At 52.5% G+C, this 13,798-nt stretch overlaps 1 protein-coding gene across 1 annotated transcript; it reads right to left on the reverse strand.

Moving 5' to 3' along the window:
- Positions 1-462: 462 nt before the first annotated feature.
- Positions 463-13,431, reverse strand: LOC109277113 (angiotensin-converting enzyme-like protein Ace3). Its single transcript, XM_053892914.1, is given in 16 exon segments — positions 463-2,029; positions 2,362-2,771; positions 3,301-3,485; positions 7,106-7,222; positions 7,688-7,792; positions 9,663-9,807; positions 9,931-10,154; positions 10,458-10,630; positions 10,709-10,806; positions 10,919-11,074; positions 11,077-11,106; positions 11,844-11,987; positions 12,198-12,285; positions 12,540-12,698; positions 13,076-13,212; positions 13,310-13,431. Coding segments are annotated over 15 exon segments (2,256 nt in total). The 5' UTR covers positions 13,410-13,431; the 3' UTR covers positions 463-2,029; positions 2,362-2,376.
- Positions 13,432-13,798: the final 367 nt, after the last annotated feature.

Genomic DNA, 13,798 nt, shown 5'->3' on the forward strand with positions numbered 1-13,798 from the left:
TAATAATAATAATAATACAATAAGGTACCTTCTTCAGGGACCTGAGAGCTCTTAGCATACAGGCACTGCTTGGGAGGAGAATAGATTTAAAACCACCTATTAGCAAGTGACCACTGATAAAAGTGTCTGAGTACTGATTGAAAATGAATACACTAGAAGAGCAGATGGGGATGGGGTGAGGTTTATTGAAAGAGGTTTCTTGGAGAGGAGAGAGAGAGAAAGGGATCACTGTTCACTGAGCATCTCAGTGGTCTTGGAACTTTGCAGAGTATCCAGTGACCAGTTTTGAGTCAGGCCTTCGAAGGCAAACATTCAAATGGGCATACACCTTAGGCAAAGGCCCATGGTGGAATCAGTGCAAAGGGACTGAGCTGGGGCATAGAAGGGGTGAAGTTTGGACAAAAGGTGAATTGATGCCCTCAGATGCCATTTTGAACATCTAGATTTAACTGATGGAGACACGAAGGAAGTATTTCAGTGAAAGAAACTTTACAATGGTGGGTGGGGGAGAGAGGATGGACAAGGAGGCTCAGTGAGGTTTTCGCTGGAGTCCAGATGAGAGGCTTGGCGTCCTAGGCTGGGTGTGCCTTTGCCACGCAGAGCCACAATGCCTGATGGGGGCCTTGTTGGCCACTGTGGCTGGAGAATGGGAGGGCTGCAAGTGTGGCCTCCTAGTGGGGCAGAGTTGTCCTGGCTGCCCCTTGTGTGGGGGTGCAGGCTGACTGTGTAGGAAAGGTGGGGCTGTTTCTCATGAACTCAGAGCAGGATGCTGAGCTCTGAGGAGAAACTTAGAGCTTTCTCAAGTCTTACAGTTTCCAAGTCTTCTATGTTCTATGGCCTGTGCCACCTAAAGATGTTATGCAGGGGCACACTCCTGATGGGTATCCTGCCCTTACGGTGCTAACAGCTAATAATGGGAACAAATAAGGACATCATAGCACAGCAAAGTAAGAGCAGTGACAGAGGCATCAAACAAGAGTGCTATGGAGCCTGGATTTGGAGCAGTACTTTGTTGGGCTCAGCCAGAACTCAAGAAGACTTCTTGAAACCTGGGCAGAGATTGGGCCCATGGAGATCTCAGCCCAGCCCCTCTTTTCCCCTGAACCTTGACTTCGGGGCTCAGATCCTTAATCTAGAGAGAGCCAGTCTCATCTTTTGGCCACCCTCTCACCAACTCAACTGTAGTTGAGTTGCCTCAACTACTAGTGTCACTTCTCTTTGGTTACTGGCTATGCTACTACCTGCCTCAAGGCTCCCCTAATGACTGACAGGCACTAATTTTTAGCCACTCCAAGAGCTCCTTGGGGCCTCCATCCAATGCAGTTGGACTGTGTTATATGGGATGTGGCATATATTGGATGTGGCATCCCCATGGTGGGTAGACCCAGAATGGAAAGAAGGTCTAGAAAGGGAAGGAGCAGAGGCCTTCTCTCTCTTTTCTCAAGTTTGTCCTAAACTTGTCCCTAGAGTACCCATTTCCCAAATGTCTTCCTACAGCCCTCTCCATCCCATTTCCCCCTCCCCCACTGAGCCTGGAAAGGTGTTGTTTGCCCTATGATCGGTCCCCAGGGCAACAGGCCAGGCAGCAGGTGTGTGTGTTGAACAAGGCCATCTCTGGAGCGGAGTGGCTGGAGATGAGCTTTGTTTAAATATTAAAGAAGTCAATCATTAATCAAGCCTGGCTTGGTGCCCAGCTACCCACTGTCTCCATTTGGGAAGGTCTGGACTGGGGCAGGGAGGGCTGTGGGGCAGTTTGCATCTCAGGCAGCTGACAAGCAGCTTTTGGGGCTGGATTATGCAGCCCAACACAGGGTAGGCCAGAGGATCAGCAGAAAGATATGCTGGATATAGCATACAGAGCACAGTGCTCAAGAACCGGGCACCAGTGATTTGTACAGAATGTCCAGTTTTACTTGAATACATTTTATAAGGGGACTGAAGCAGTGTCCTGTTTCTAGCCAGAGAGGACATTCCTTGGACACTGCAGTCCTGGCCCAGCCCCACAGTTGGGCTCCTGAAGAAAACAAGGCTGTGCGAAGAACAGTTTGGGGCATGAATTGGGGTGGTGGCTGAATTGGAGGGACACAGTCACTGGGCTCACTGAAACCATGGTTCCTGAGCCCCTAGGGGAAGGAAGTTGGTCTGGAATCCGGGACATACATGGAATCACACAGAGTCAGTAGCCTGTACACATGGCTTCACATACATGAATTCCATACACACAATTACAAACCTCCATGTACCCAGATCTGCCACAGCTGCACCCAATTGCAGTTGGACACTATGCATGCAAGCTGTCTCCTCCCTAACCCCCCCAGTGCTCTCTGCCTTGGCCACCCTCCTCCTGCCCTCCAGCCTTACCAGTTGTACTGGTGTCTAGTCCCAGCTCCACCATTCAGCTCTCATCCACAGAGGCTTCCTGTTGTGCTGTGTGAGAATTTGAATGATCAGGCTGATTGAGCACAGCGTCAGGATGAAGCAGAGGCCCAGTAGGATCCACTGTCTTTTGGCAACCAGGCAGGGCTCCATGGCTATCCTCAGGAAGTAGGCCTTGGGCTGTGTCTTGAGTGCACTGGAGTCCTGTGAACTGGTGTTCTGTGCCTTGGTGTTCTGGGACAATGACCTTTTTTCCAGGGAGTACAGCCTGCAGGCCAGCAGTAGGGCCACCAGGAACATGACAAAGCTGAGGGCCAGCAGCACCCACTGCCCAAATTTGGCCTGGTCAGCGTCCAGCTCCAGACTCAGAAATGTCACCTTGTCTGTGTCTTTCTCTGTGGAAGACACGGGAGTCTTGCGGAGCAGGTAGAATGAGGGAGGGAGCCCTGGGGTGCCCTGTGGAAATCAGAGCACCTGACTGCCACTGGCCTCCTCCCTCAGCCTCAGGCACCTACCTTCCAAGCCATAGGTGAAGGCATTGCCCTGGAAGGAGGGTGAGGAGGAGTAGAAGGGAAAGGAGGAGATGGGCACAGATAGGGCTATGCCCCCATGGTGCCCAGTGATGGCTCTGTGCAAGGGTCGGGAGGAAAGAAGTCCACCTTGTGCTCAGATGCCTACCTGGCAGTCTAGCTGAACAGTATGCAAGGAAGCAACTGAGCCAGTGGCTGGGCCATGGGGCTGTGGTCTTGGCCAAAGCTGCATCAGATGCAGACAGGGTCATGCAGCAACAATGCTGTGCTTGTTCAAGCCAGGTCATAGATAGGCTAGGGGTTAAGGCTGGATTGGGGTAGGGACTGGCCCAGGGCAGGCTAGGGTAGGGCTTGGGGCTGGACCAGAGCTGGCACCAGGGCCAGATTATCAAACCTTCAAAGGTACAGCTGAAGTCTGGCCAGCCCAGGATCTCCCCCTGCCGCACATTCTCAGTGACCAGCCAGTTCGAGAGGGGCTTGAAGTAAGTCATGAGGGCCTTTGCAGACACTTTGGCCTGCCCGGTTATCTTCTGCAAGACTTCTGGCCAGGACTTGCTTGAGCCCAGCTTTAGGACATCCCTGGGAGAGTAGATACAGCTGTGAGGCTGTGTGGGGGCATCAGCTGGTGCTGCTGGGACCCCTCAGTGTGCCCAACCCTGGCCTTATGGCTTTGCTAGCCAGACTCTTCCCATAGAGCTCAGAGCAGTGGATAAAATAACAAGTTCTGAAATAAGAACAACCTGAGTTTGAATCCTGTGGGACTTTGGACAAGTAACATAACCTTTCTGAGTCTCAGTTTCCATACTCATAAAATGGAGATAATAACAGTATGTACCTCCTAGGGTTGGTATGCTGATTAAATAAACACAATTCTGGGAGCATAGTAGGCAGGCAATACATGTTAGCTGATTATTATTATTATTATTACCACTACTGTGGTGATTATTATTCTGGACTCAAACAGGCATAAAGTCTTGAAACACTGTTTCCCATGAGGTGCTCAGTGTCAGTAGGGAGGGGCAGCTCTTCAACCCTTTCTAGTCTCACAGGGAGTGTTTGGGAGGATTAGGGAGATCTAGAGCATGGAGTGTGCTCTGTGTCCTTCCTGAAGCGCTGCACTAATGTCAGCTGTGTCTCAAAGCACATGCAGTGTTTGGTGGCAGGGGGACCAGTCTTAGGCTTGGCCCCACACTCATGGTGGAGGTACAGAGTGTGCTGAAGCCAAAGCTCTGGGCTTCTCCACCCCAGAGCCCCTGTGAAGGCAGTGATAGGCATACATTGATCCTTCTTAACCTGTGTCCCCAGCTGGCCACGAGAGAGATGGGGTCTAGAAGCCCATAAGTCAGACTGTGGAGTCTAGACTAACAGGACCCAGGTTCAAGACTCATCAGTGTTACTTATGGGCCACATGACCTTAGGTAATTGACTCAACTGCTCTTAGCCTCAGTTTCTTCATCAGCAAAATGTGCCCTTTTAATATCCACCCTTCACTGTGGTGAGGATTAAGTCACATAATGGCAGTGAAAAAGGGCTTTGTAGCATGCAAAGACTTATACACATCACTTAATAAACAACTGAGAAAGAATGAGGGGAAACTAAAGTTTAGTGGATCCTTGACAGAAACCCGTGGGGGAAAATGTAGTTAAGATCCTAGAGAAATGCAGGAGGAAAGTCATCAAGATGAAAAGAAAAACAAAATAAAACAAAACAAAATCCCACAACTAACTTTAGGTAAGATTATATCAGATGCTGGGTCCTGGGAAAAAAGAAGGGACCTGATGGGGAGAAAGTTTGGACCATTGAAAATCTACCTGTTTAGAAATAGTCCTTCAGGCTCAGTGGGGCAAGAGGTTTGACCAAAGCCCGGCTGACGGCCAATGTGGCCAGCACATGAGACCTGCAAAGATGGCAGCTGAGCACTTCCTGACGCTCAACTCCAAGGTCGCAGCAATGAGTCCATTGGACAAGGTCAGGCCTATCATGGTTGGCCGGATGAGGCAAGGGCTTTGGGAACTTGGACCAAGTCCACTTCAACTTTCCATTCCCAGCAGATCCAACCCAGAGCAATCACATATAGGAAGATGAGTCAAGTTCTAAGATATATTAGGTAAAAGAGCAGCCAAGAATCTTGCCCTCCCCCTTCTCCTCTGCAAGCACTCACCCCCCCCCCCACAACCTATATTCACTCTGCTGCTCTCTCAAGTCCCCAGAGCTCATGACATCCCACTTTCTCAGAGTCCTCCCCTCCACCCTCTCCCCAGAAGATAGCATTCAAAGTCCTAAACCTGGAACTTAGGGTCTTCCCTGGCCAGGGAGGGGTCTGGATGGCAATGTGTGAGGACGGGTGAGTAATGACCAGTGATGGCTGGCAGGGCCTCTACATGTTTTGGTGCCAAGTCAGATCCTGGGAGCTTTGTGTGCCCTGGGTGGGGAGGAGGTGGTGGTGAGAATGAGGTCAAATTTCCCACCAATTAAGTGGAATGAAGGCTCAGAGTTAAAAGTGAGTTGATGTGTAGAAAACAATGTCTGTTATTTCTTGCACTCCTGCTTTTGGGGACAGAGATCCATCCTTGGTCCCTGGGCATGACCTCCTCACCTTCTTTGCATATTCACTAAAGCCCTTTCCTACTGCACCATCTCCTTTCTTGTGTTATTGTTATTGGTTTATCCTGTGGCCCATTGCCCAAGCTGGTTGGCATGTGCACAAGTAAATACTTGCTGAGTGAATAAGTGTTGGGCAACCAGAGACATGAATGCAGAGAGCAGAGAGGGCCCTTATGTTCCACACATTCAGAAAAGCTCAAACATGGGCAGTTGGCTACCATAAACCCCTGTAGTGTGAAAAGATAGAAAAGCAAACAGACTAGGTTGATAATCGGCATGGAAGGTGCAGCACTCCCTGGGAGCCAAGCCAGGAGATCAGTCCTGCAACTCCATCTGGCCTAGTGGTTACTGACAAACTGCACAGTGGGATCACAAATATGCTCATTAAATTTGCAAAGGAGACTAAATTATGTGGCTATGTTAATCCTCTGGGAGACAGGAATAAAATTCAAGGTGACCTTGACCAATCGGGGAAATGGACCCGCTAAACTGGGTAGAAAAATTGGTGGGGAAAAGACCATATCAGTGGGTGGGCTCTGCATCTAAGTGGTTGAAGCCCTGATTGTGGAACCAGCAGACCTAGGTCTAACCTCACCAGACCTGTATCCCTTGATTCTTAGAGGCAACAGTGTGAATGATGACGTGTTCTAGAATCAGTTCAGCACTCAAAGCAGGATTTTGCCACTTGCTAGATGAATGATGTGCAATCACAATATCTCTCTTAGTTTGAGTTTCATTATTTGTGAAATGTGGCTAATCATGCCCACTTCGCAAGTTATGAACTGCTAACGTGAAACCTTGTAAGAGCACTCCTCAGAGAGCCCAGCTGGTACTAGTCAAGGCTTCCCACCATCAGGTCAGCGTCCCATTCTTCCAGGTTTGTTTCAGGACCAAAACCAACTCCACAGAGGCAGGAATGGAAACCATGGGCTCGATACTAAGTGCAGAAAAAAAGATTGGGGCTAGGGAGTCAAAATGGACCACAAGCTGACCAGAGCATCACAAAGGTTGGCGTGAAAGCAACCTGGATCATCCTGCGAGCCAGATCCAAGCACCTCCAAGAAGAGATGGGAAAAGCAGAGTACACCCAAGAGTGCATCAAATGCTGCTGAAGATCGGTGAGCACCTTGTGCAGAAAAGATAAGCACATTTGGATGGAGGACTGAAGATTGAGGCAGGACTCCAGTACTGGCTTCCCATCTGAGACAGTTTGATTTATTGGCATATGTGAGTGTGTGCATGTGTGCGTGCATGCACAGATGCACACATGGGTGAAGGAATGTATGGTAGTGAGTGTGTGTAAGTGTGTGTGTGTGTGTGTGAGAGAGAGAGAAAGAGAGAGAGAGAGAGAAGGAGGGGACAAATAGTCTCTCTGACCAGGAGAGGCTACACACAAGGAAATGGGCTTCGATTTCTAGAGGAGAGACTGGAGTATGACACGAGGAAGAACTTCCACTAAACTAAAAGATCAATGAGGCTCTGCTCAGGGTGCCCACAGTGGTCTATTGAGGAGAGGGAGCCATGGGCAGGATTCCAGCAAGGGGCAGTCAGCTGAGAACAAATCAGGGAGCTTTGTGAGGGAGGAGAGCACTCACTCCAGGAGCTTCTCAGCTATCTTGGAGTTATAGCTGTCACATCGGTGCAATGGGCCCACATGGCCTGAGGCCAGAGTGTCGTGGAACTGGAACTGGAGTACTAGGCTGATGAAGTACCTGGGGAGAGGGACAAAAGGGCAGGCTTGGGAGCTGGTGTCAGGGATGGGAAGCCCAGAGCCATTTGGAGCCTAGCAGCTCTGACGTGCAGTGGTCTGAGGGCTCGGCCAGCGCCCAACCTTGCTGGGTGGAGGCTCCTTTGCCAAGGTCCCACCTCAGATTGGCCTTGGAATATACCCTTCTTAGCCTCCTGAACAAACCCTTACCTCCTTCTTTCCTGCCCTCCTCTTGGGGACAGTAGAGATGCTTTAGAATATTCCCATCAGCGCTGCCTCCACACGGGATCTGCTCTGAAAGCCCAAGAGTCCAGGGTGTGGCCCCCAAGACGCTGCACAACTCATTGGAAGAGGTGGGCAGGGGAACAGGGGAACATTTGGATCTAGGGCCTTCCTGGAAATCCTCAACCTAGTTCCCATGCCCCCAGTCCCCAAGTCCTAGAGCTGGTTCTGCTGGCAGGGCCCAGACTGTTATCGTATATAGGGCATGCTGGCAGAAATGTGGAACTTGGCACCAGGATCAAAGTAATCCTCTGTCTGAGGAATGGGGGGGCACAGGCCCTGGTACTTCAACCTGTTGGGGAGGACAGGGGGCTGGTACCACGCAGTTGGGTTCTCAGAGACTTTTCCTTTGGAAGCACGTGCACCTCTATCAAAACTGGTGGGCACAGGACACTTACTGCATCTTTATAGATTAAATAAATGAGTTGAAAACACATGGGATTGGGAATTGGGAATCAGAATAAAGTAATAACAGTAGTTAACATTGACTTCCTCTGTGCTAGGAACCATGCTAAGCTCTTCACACAGATTCACTCAACATTGTCCCAATTCTAGGGACATGGGAGGGAATGGGCTACTCAAGGTCTTTCTTGCATCCTAATGATGGGGATAGTTATAGACCAACAAGGTCACTTCATCTGGTAAGAAGTGCCAAGAAGAAAACAGAATAGCATCTCTGCAATGTGGTGCTGCTGTTATTCCCATTTTACAGATGAGAAGACCAAAGTTTAGAGGTCAGGGAACTGGTGGGAGATCACAGAACTAGTCCCTGGCAGATCCCATTAACTTTCAAATTCAGATCTGACCTTGCCCCTCTGAGCTGTGCAACTGTGATTGTCACTGAGTCTTGTTGTCTGTAAGATGGGGATAAAATGATCCATCTGTGGGATGAGACAAAGCCTATGAAAAGTTCTGGTTGTTTCATTGTTGGCTCACTGGTTGCCCTGAGCCATCCTCTGGGGCCAACATAGAGCCAGGAGGCTCCCCTCCCAGTTGACAGAGGCTTCCTTATTCAGGGCCAGGAAGTTGTCACCTCTCTCCCTTTACCCTTGGTTTCCATCATAGGTGGTGGTGGTTATAGTTGGCCAAGAGAGGAAAAGGACGCCTGCAGGCACCTCAGATGGCTTGTGGGGGTTGCCCTTGGAGAAGTACAAGGTCAAGACTCTGTCAAACCCACCAGTGAGACCTGGGCCTGAATTTGGGATGGCAGTGGGAGGGTGAGTGGACAAAGAGAGGAGCACCCAACTTTTCCACCCCTGAGTTGCTGTGACCACGGGCTGGTCACAGATTCTTCTCCAGTGAAGGATCATGGGATGCTGTACAAGTTCAAAGAAACATAAGGGGCCTGGTTCAGAGCTGGCAGCTGCTTCCTGGTAGCCCCAAACCATGCTGTGGCCAGCAGACTCAAGCAGGTCAATCTGAGGCCTGGTGGATATGGAGAAGCTGGGCCATGGGCATTCATTATCCAGTCAGCCAGTGGTTGGTGATAGGATGTGACATGGGTGCCCCTCCCTCAAGAGTGGTGCTGCCTGACTGCTGGTGAGCTCTTTTGGTAGCCAGTTCTGACCTTGGACATGTCTGAGGATGCTAAACCAGAGGTAGTTGTGAGAGTGTGTTAGAGCAGCAGGAAAGGGGGCAGTGGGCTTGCCTCTCTCCCATGGGGACTTTTTCCATGGGGGAGAAAGAGCTCAGGTCACCAAACACTCTTCTGCCAGTGCTACTGGTGAGAATAGGAAGGGAGAGGAGAAGCAGGTGGGTCTGCCTGGTGGTCAATGTTTTGTTCTTGGAGGAGCCCGGGCGCACCCCTGTGTGAGCTTCCCAGCTACCCAGGAGCAGGCAGGGCCACTGCCGGGGTCCCTAGAGAGGTTAAGAGGTGTGCTCAGTGCCAGTGCCAGATTCAGTGTGAGGTCCCATAATTGCAGGTGCTGGCCCTATCCACTTCAGTAGGGGTATTTTTATCAGGTGATAGCAAACAGCCAATACCACCCCAGGGCCTCCCCAGGGGCCCCCCGGTCACCAGCGTGGCACACCCTAGCTCTGCCCTCTGAAGAGAGGCAGCAGCATCCTCTGGCAATGGGCAGTGCCCTTAAGGCTGACTGGAAAGCCCCGCCCGCAGCAGGGGTGGGAGGGGGCAGAGAGCCCAGGGCAGCTGTCCTCCCCACCTCAAGTTCCACCACTCCTGGTTGTAGACGTCCTTCCGGATGGTGCCATAAAAGACCTTCCAGCGAAACAGGTCCATCAGGTAGGCGAAGGGGATAAAGGCGATCTTCTCCAGGGCGATGCCCATCAGGAAATTGACCTCCTCCTCTGGGGAAGGTGAGGCAGTCAGCTGGTGGCTCCTGGTTCTCCCTCCCTTCAGCCTTGCCCAGAGAGCCTTGGCTGCAGCCTCAGGCTCAGATGCCCTGCTATGGTCCTCTTGGCCCCCATCACCTGAGTCCTGGTGCTGGTGGCTGAGCAGGCCTCTGTTGAGCAGGTATTTGTGGGAGGAGGCCGAGAGGGTGACCATCGACCCCAAGGCCTCTTCAAAGGCTGGGTTGGCTCCTGCACAGAACATCACAGAGAGGTTCTTGTACTGCAAGAAGTACTGGATATGGCCCATCTGGTGGAAGATGGAGAGCAGGTCTTCTATGGTCACCTCGGTGCACTTCTTTACCCTAGGGTTAAAGGGCAGGGGTCAAGGAGCATAGGGAGGCCCTGGGAGAAGGGGAGATTTCTCCATTCAGACTCCCTTAAGGGACTGGGGCAGATGGGCTAGAGACCAGCAGGGTCTTGGGTACTGTCCTTTCTCACTCCAGGTCCCCCTCGCTCATGTTGCCAGCTCACATCCCCCTCTGCTGCCTGGCTCCGGCCCTGCCCACCCTTGCCCGCCTCCTAAGACAGGCGGGTAGGTGGAGAGTGGAACCAGTGGAGGAAGAGTGAGGGAGGGACAGGAGGGCAGTGCTGGTGCCCCGTGAGACCTGACGTCCTTGCCGTTGTAGAAGTCCCAGGCAGAGGCGTGGCACTCCACCTCTCGCCCATCAGTTGGCCTTTCCATCATTGAAGTTTTCCAGAAGTTGGGAGGGGTGGAAAGCAGCCCCAGGGAGGTGAAGAATTTTTCAGCCCCTTCGAACATTTTTGAGGGCTTCCAGTGCTGTGTGGAAGAGGGGATACATAGGGCCCAGCCTGAGGGTGTGGAGCTGGCAGGGTCAGATGGACACTGAGCACTGACCTGGCTTTTCATGATTTTTGTGATGTCCTCAAGAGGCTTCTTTGGGAAGGGCAGGACCAGGTCTAAGATGTTGACCCAGAACTGAGCCCACATGTTCCCTGGAAGGAGAGGAGGGGCTCAGAGGAGGCAGGACACTGTCTCTCCCTTTACTGAGTGCCAGCTTGGAGGCCTACTCTGCCCACCCCACTCTGCTACCAGCTAGGGCGTTACTCAGGAGGTGGGCAGGGATGGGTCCCCTCGGGTTGATAAGCTCTGACCCGTAGTGGCGGTGCAGGGCCCGGCACATGTATGTGTGCAGGTTTAGGTAGAGTGGCTGCAGCTCCCGGTAAAGCTGCTCCAGGTCGTGTTCCAGGGTGTCAGACTCTTGGACCGCCACAAGGCCCCCATGTCTTTGTAACCTAGGACAGGAGAGGGGGCTCAGAAGCACTCACTGCCCACCCTTCCTTCAGCCCTGGCCTGGCAGGCAGGAGACCCAGGAACTTTCTGGGGAAGCCACTTGGCCTCCCTGGTCCTCAGGGTCTTCATCTGCCAAATGGGGAATGTGCCCCCCAAGGTCACTGTTCTGATTGGATAAGATCAGGGGTGGAAAAACATTTAACAAAATACACACTCCATGCTTCTCACCATGCCTGGTTGGAGAGGACCTGGATAAGGCCCTGGTCTTGGCACCCATCTTGAGCCCCACATGTCCAAGCCCTCAGGCCACCCTGCCTCCTTCCGGATCCTCCCAAACACTGGTTTGTCCCATTGTGGGGAAGTGTCTCCAGGCCTTCTCTTCTCTCTCTTAGCACTCGTCCTGAGATGTGCGTTTACACAAATCTTGTCTGTCTCTCAGACTGTAAGCCCTACCTAGGAGGGCAAGCTCCTTTCTGTCTTTTCACCTATGCATCCTTAGAACCTCTCCAGGACCTGGCACACAGTAGGTGCTCAAGTGATGTTTGTGGACCAATGGTGAATGAACCACCTTTGCTTCCCCCAGCTGTGGGGCGGGGTTCAGGTTCCCCATCTCAAGGTCCTACTACTGCCTTTACCCCCAGCAGACTCTGCTTCGCCCTTCCCAGGAACTGCCCTGGGACCTGTGCAGTGTGCCATCTGCATGGGCTGGGCTGGCCAGGTGGGGGGCTGGGGGCCTCACCGTTGAGCTTTGCAGTCCTGTTGCTGAGCTGCACATAGCGCTCGAAGGTGAGGCAGAGCTGATGACCCACAGCATCCCGCCAGCCCTGCCAGGCCCACAGCAGCTCCTTCTCGTCCCGGGAGGTGGCCATGACTTCTTCAAGGTCTATACCCAGAAAAGGAGCCAAGGTGGGACAGCCCCCCCCCCCCCCAACTCCTGCCTGCCCTCTGCCCTTACCTGCCTTAGGCAGACCCTCCACTCCTCAAAAGTGAGTACACCTGGGGCATGGAAGACAACGGGGGGTCAGGGTAGGCTTGTGGAAGGGGCTGATACTAGAGACTCTGGGGATGGACAGGGCAGTGTTTGGGTGCTCACCAGGCTCCAGGGGTAGGCAGGGTCCCTCATTCAGGCACACCTGGGCCATGCTGTGTGTCGTCTCCATGTAGGCCAGAAGCATGTTGTACTGGGGGGGCAGGTGTCACCTAGGGCAGGCCTGTGCCCCTGGGCCCACCCCCAGTGCTAACCCCTCCAGCTGGGAGGGGCAGGCCTATCTGAGGCATCTTCCCTTCAGCCTCTGCTTTCCTCCCCCAGAGGAAGCTCATGGTCCTTCCTGACAACCTCCCCCCTGCCCAGACTCTCTGGCTTCCCACCTGGCCAGCCCACCCACCCCTGGGGTGGGGAGCATATGCCTGGAGACATGGGGGCTCCATCCATCACCTCCCGGAGCTCGTCCTGGGGCAGGGCCGCCTTGTCTATGTTCTGCAGCTTACTCAGCATGCGCTTCATGGCCGGGTCCTGGAACCTGGAGATCTTAAACAGGCGGGCCCAAGTGCCAAAGTACGGCATGTTCTGGGACCTCTCTGAGTCTTTGTGCAGCTGGAATGAGGGTCACCATATTTGTCTTGGGAAAGTTGGAGAGAGCAAGGACCCCAGCCCCCCAACCTCCTCCCGAAACCCACTTTAACGGTTCAGAATCACTAAAGAGTTGCTAAAAAGGGAGAAAGGAAGGAGCCTGAGTCCCTAAAAGCAAGGAGGTGATATGTACAAGGGGAAAGAAACAAGAGATTCTTGCCCAGAGAGCTTTTTGGGGCTACCAAGAGGCCCAGAGCTTGCAGCCTGCTTTGATGTGTACTTTAAGGATTCCCTCTTTTCTCTAGCTCTGGACAGGGGGCAGAAGGTGTGGTTTTCCCATCCCCCCGAGATCCCTGAGAAGAGCAAGGGAAGGAGGGGCTGCAGTTGAGGTGGTACCACACCATCTCCTCCCGGTTTTTCTTGGTGATGTTGGTGACATAGTTCCAGGTGGCCTCCATGAACTGGTTCCATACAACCTGGGCGGTATGCTCATAAAACTGCAGGAATATCTTTGCCACGGTCTCATTGCAGAACTTGTCTGTGGAGAAGGAGGTGGGCATCATGCTGTCCTAGGAGGGGTCTGCCCCGACTGGTCCCCTTGTCTGCTCCCATGCTCCTTCAGGTCCCAGCCCCACCTAAGTTCTGATCACCCTCGGTCCTGAGCCATGGCAAGAGCTGCCCATAACAGAAGAGCACAAATAGGGAAGGTCCATGACAAGTCCATCTTGTGCCCATGACCAAGAGAACAGCAGAGCTGGTTGAGACTATGGGCCAATCATGGTCCAGCTCCATATTGTGACATCAGGGGCTGAAGGGTCAGCCATGGAATATTAGAACTGGAAAGCCCCCACCCACCTTCTGATCCAACTGTTCCCGTTTTACAGGTGAGGAGACTGAGGTCAAGTCAAGAAGAGAGCAGGGCTAGAGCTGTTCTAGTCTAGTTGGTAACTTTTCCTTGGCATTAGAAAAACCTTCCAACTTTGGCCAGGGATTGATGAGACCCTTTCCCTCCAAAGACTGGCATCACTTCTGAGAAGGTGGGAGGGATGGTGGATGGACCGATGTATGAAAGTGACATCTCTGGGCCTCTGGACTCTGGAAGCACAGTTGTCTCTCCCTGTTCT

The sequence above is a fragment of the Panthera pardus genome, unplaced genomic scaffold, assembly GCF_024362965.1.
Source record: "Panthera pardus isolate Hobbes unplaced genomic scaffold, ASM2436296v1 HiC_scaffold_3, whole genome shotgun sequence".
NCBI classification, from domain to species: domain Eukaryota; kingdom Metazoa; phylum Chordata; class Mammalia; order Carnivora; family Felidae; genus Panthera; species Panthera pardus.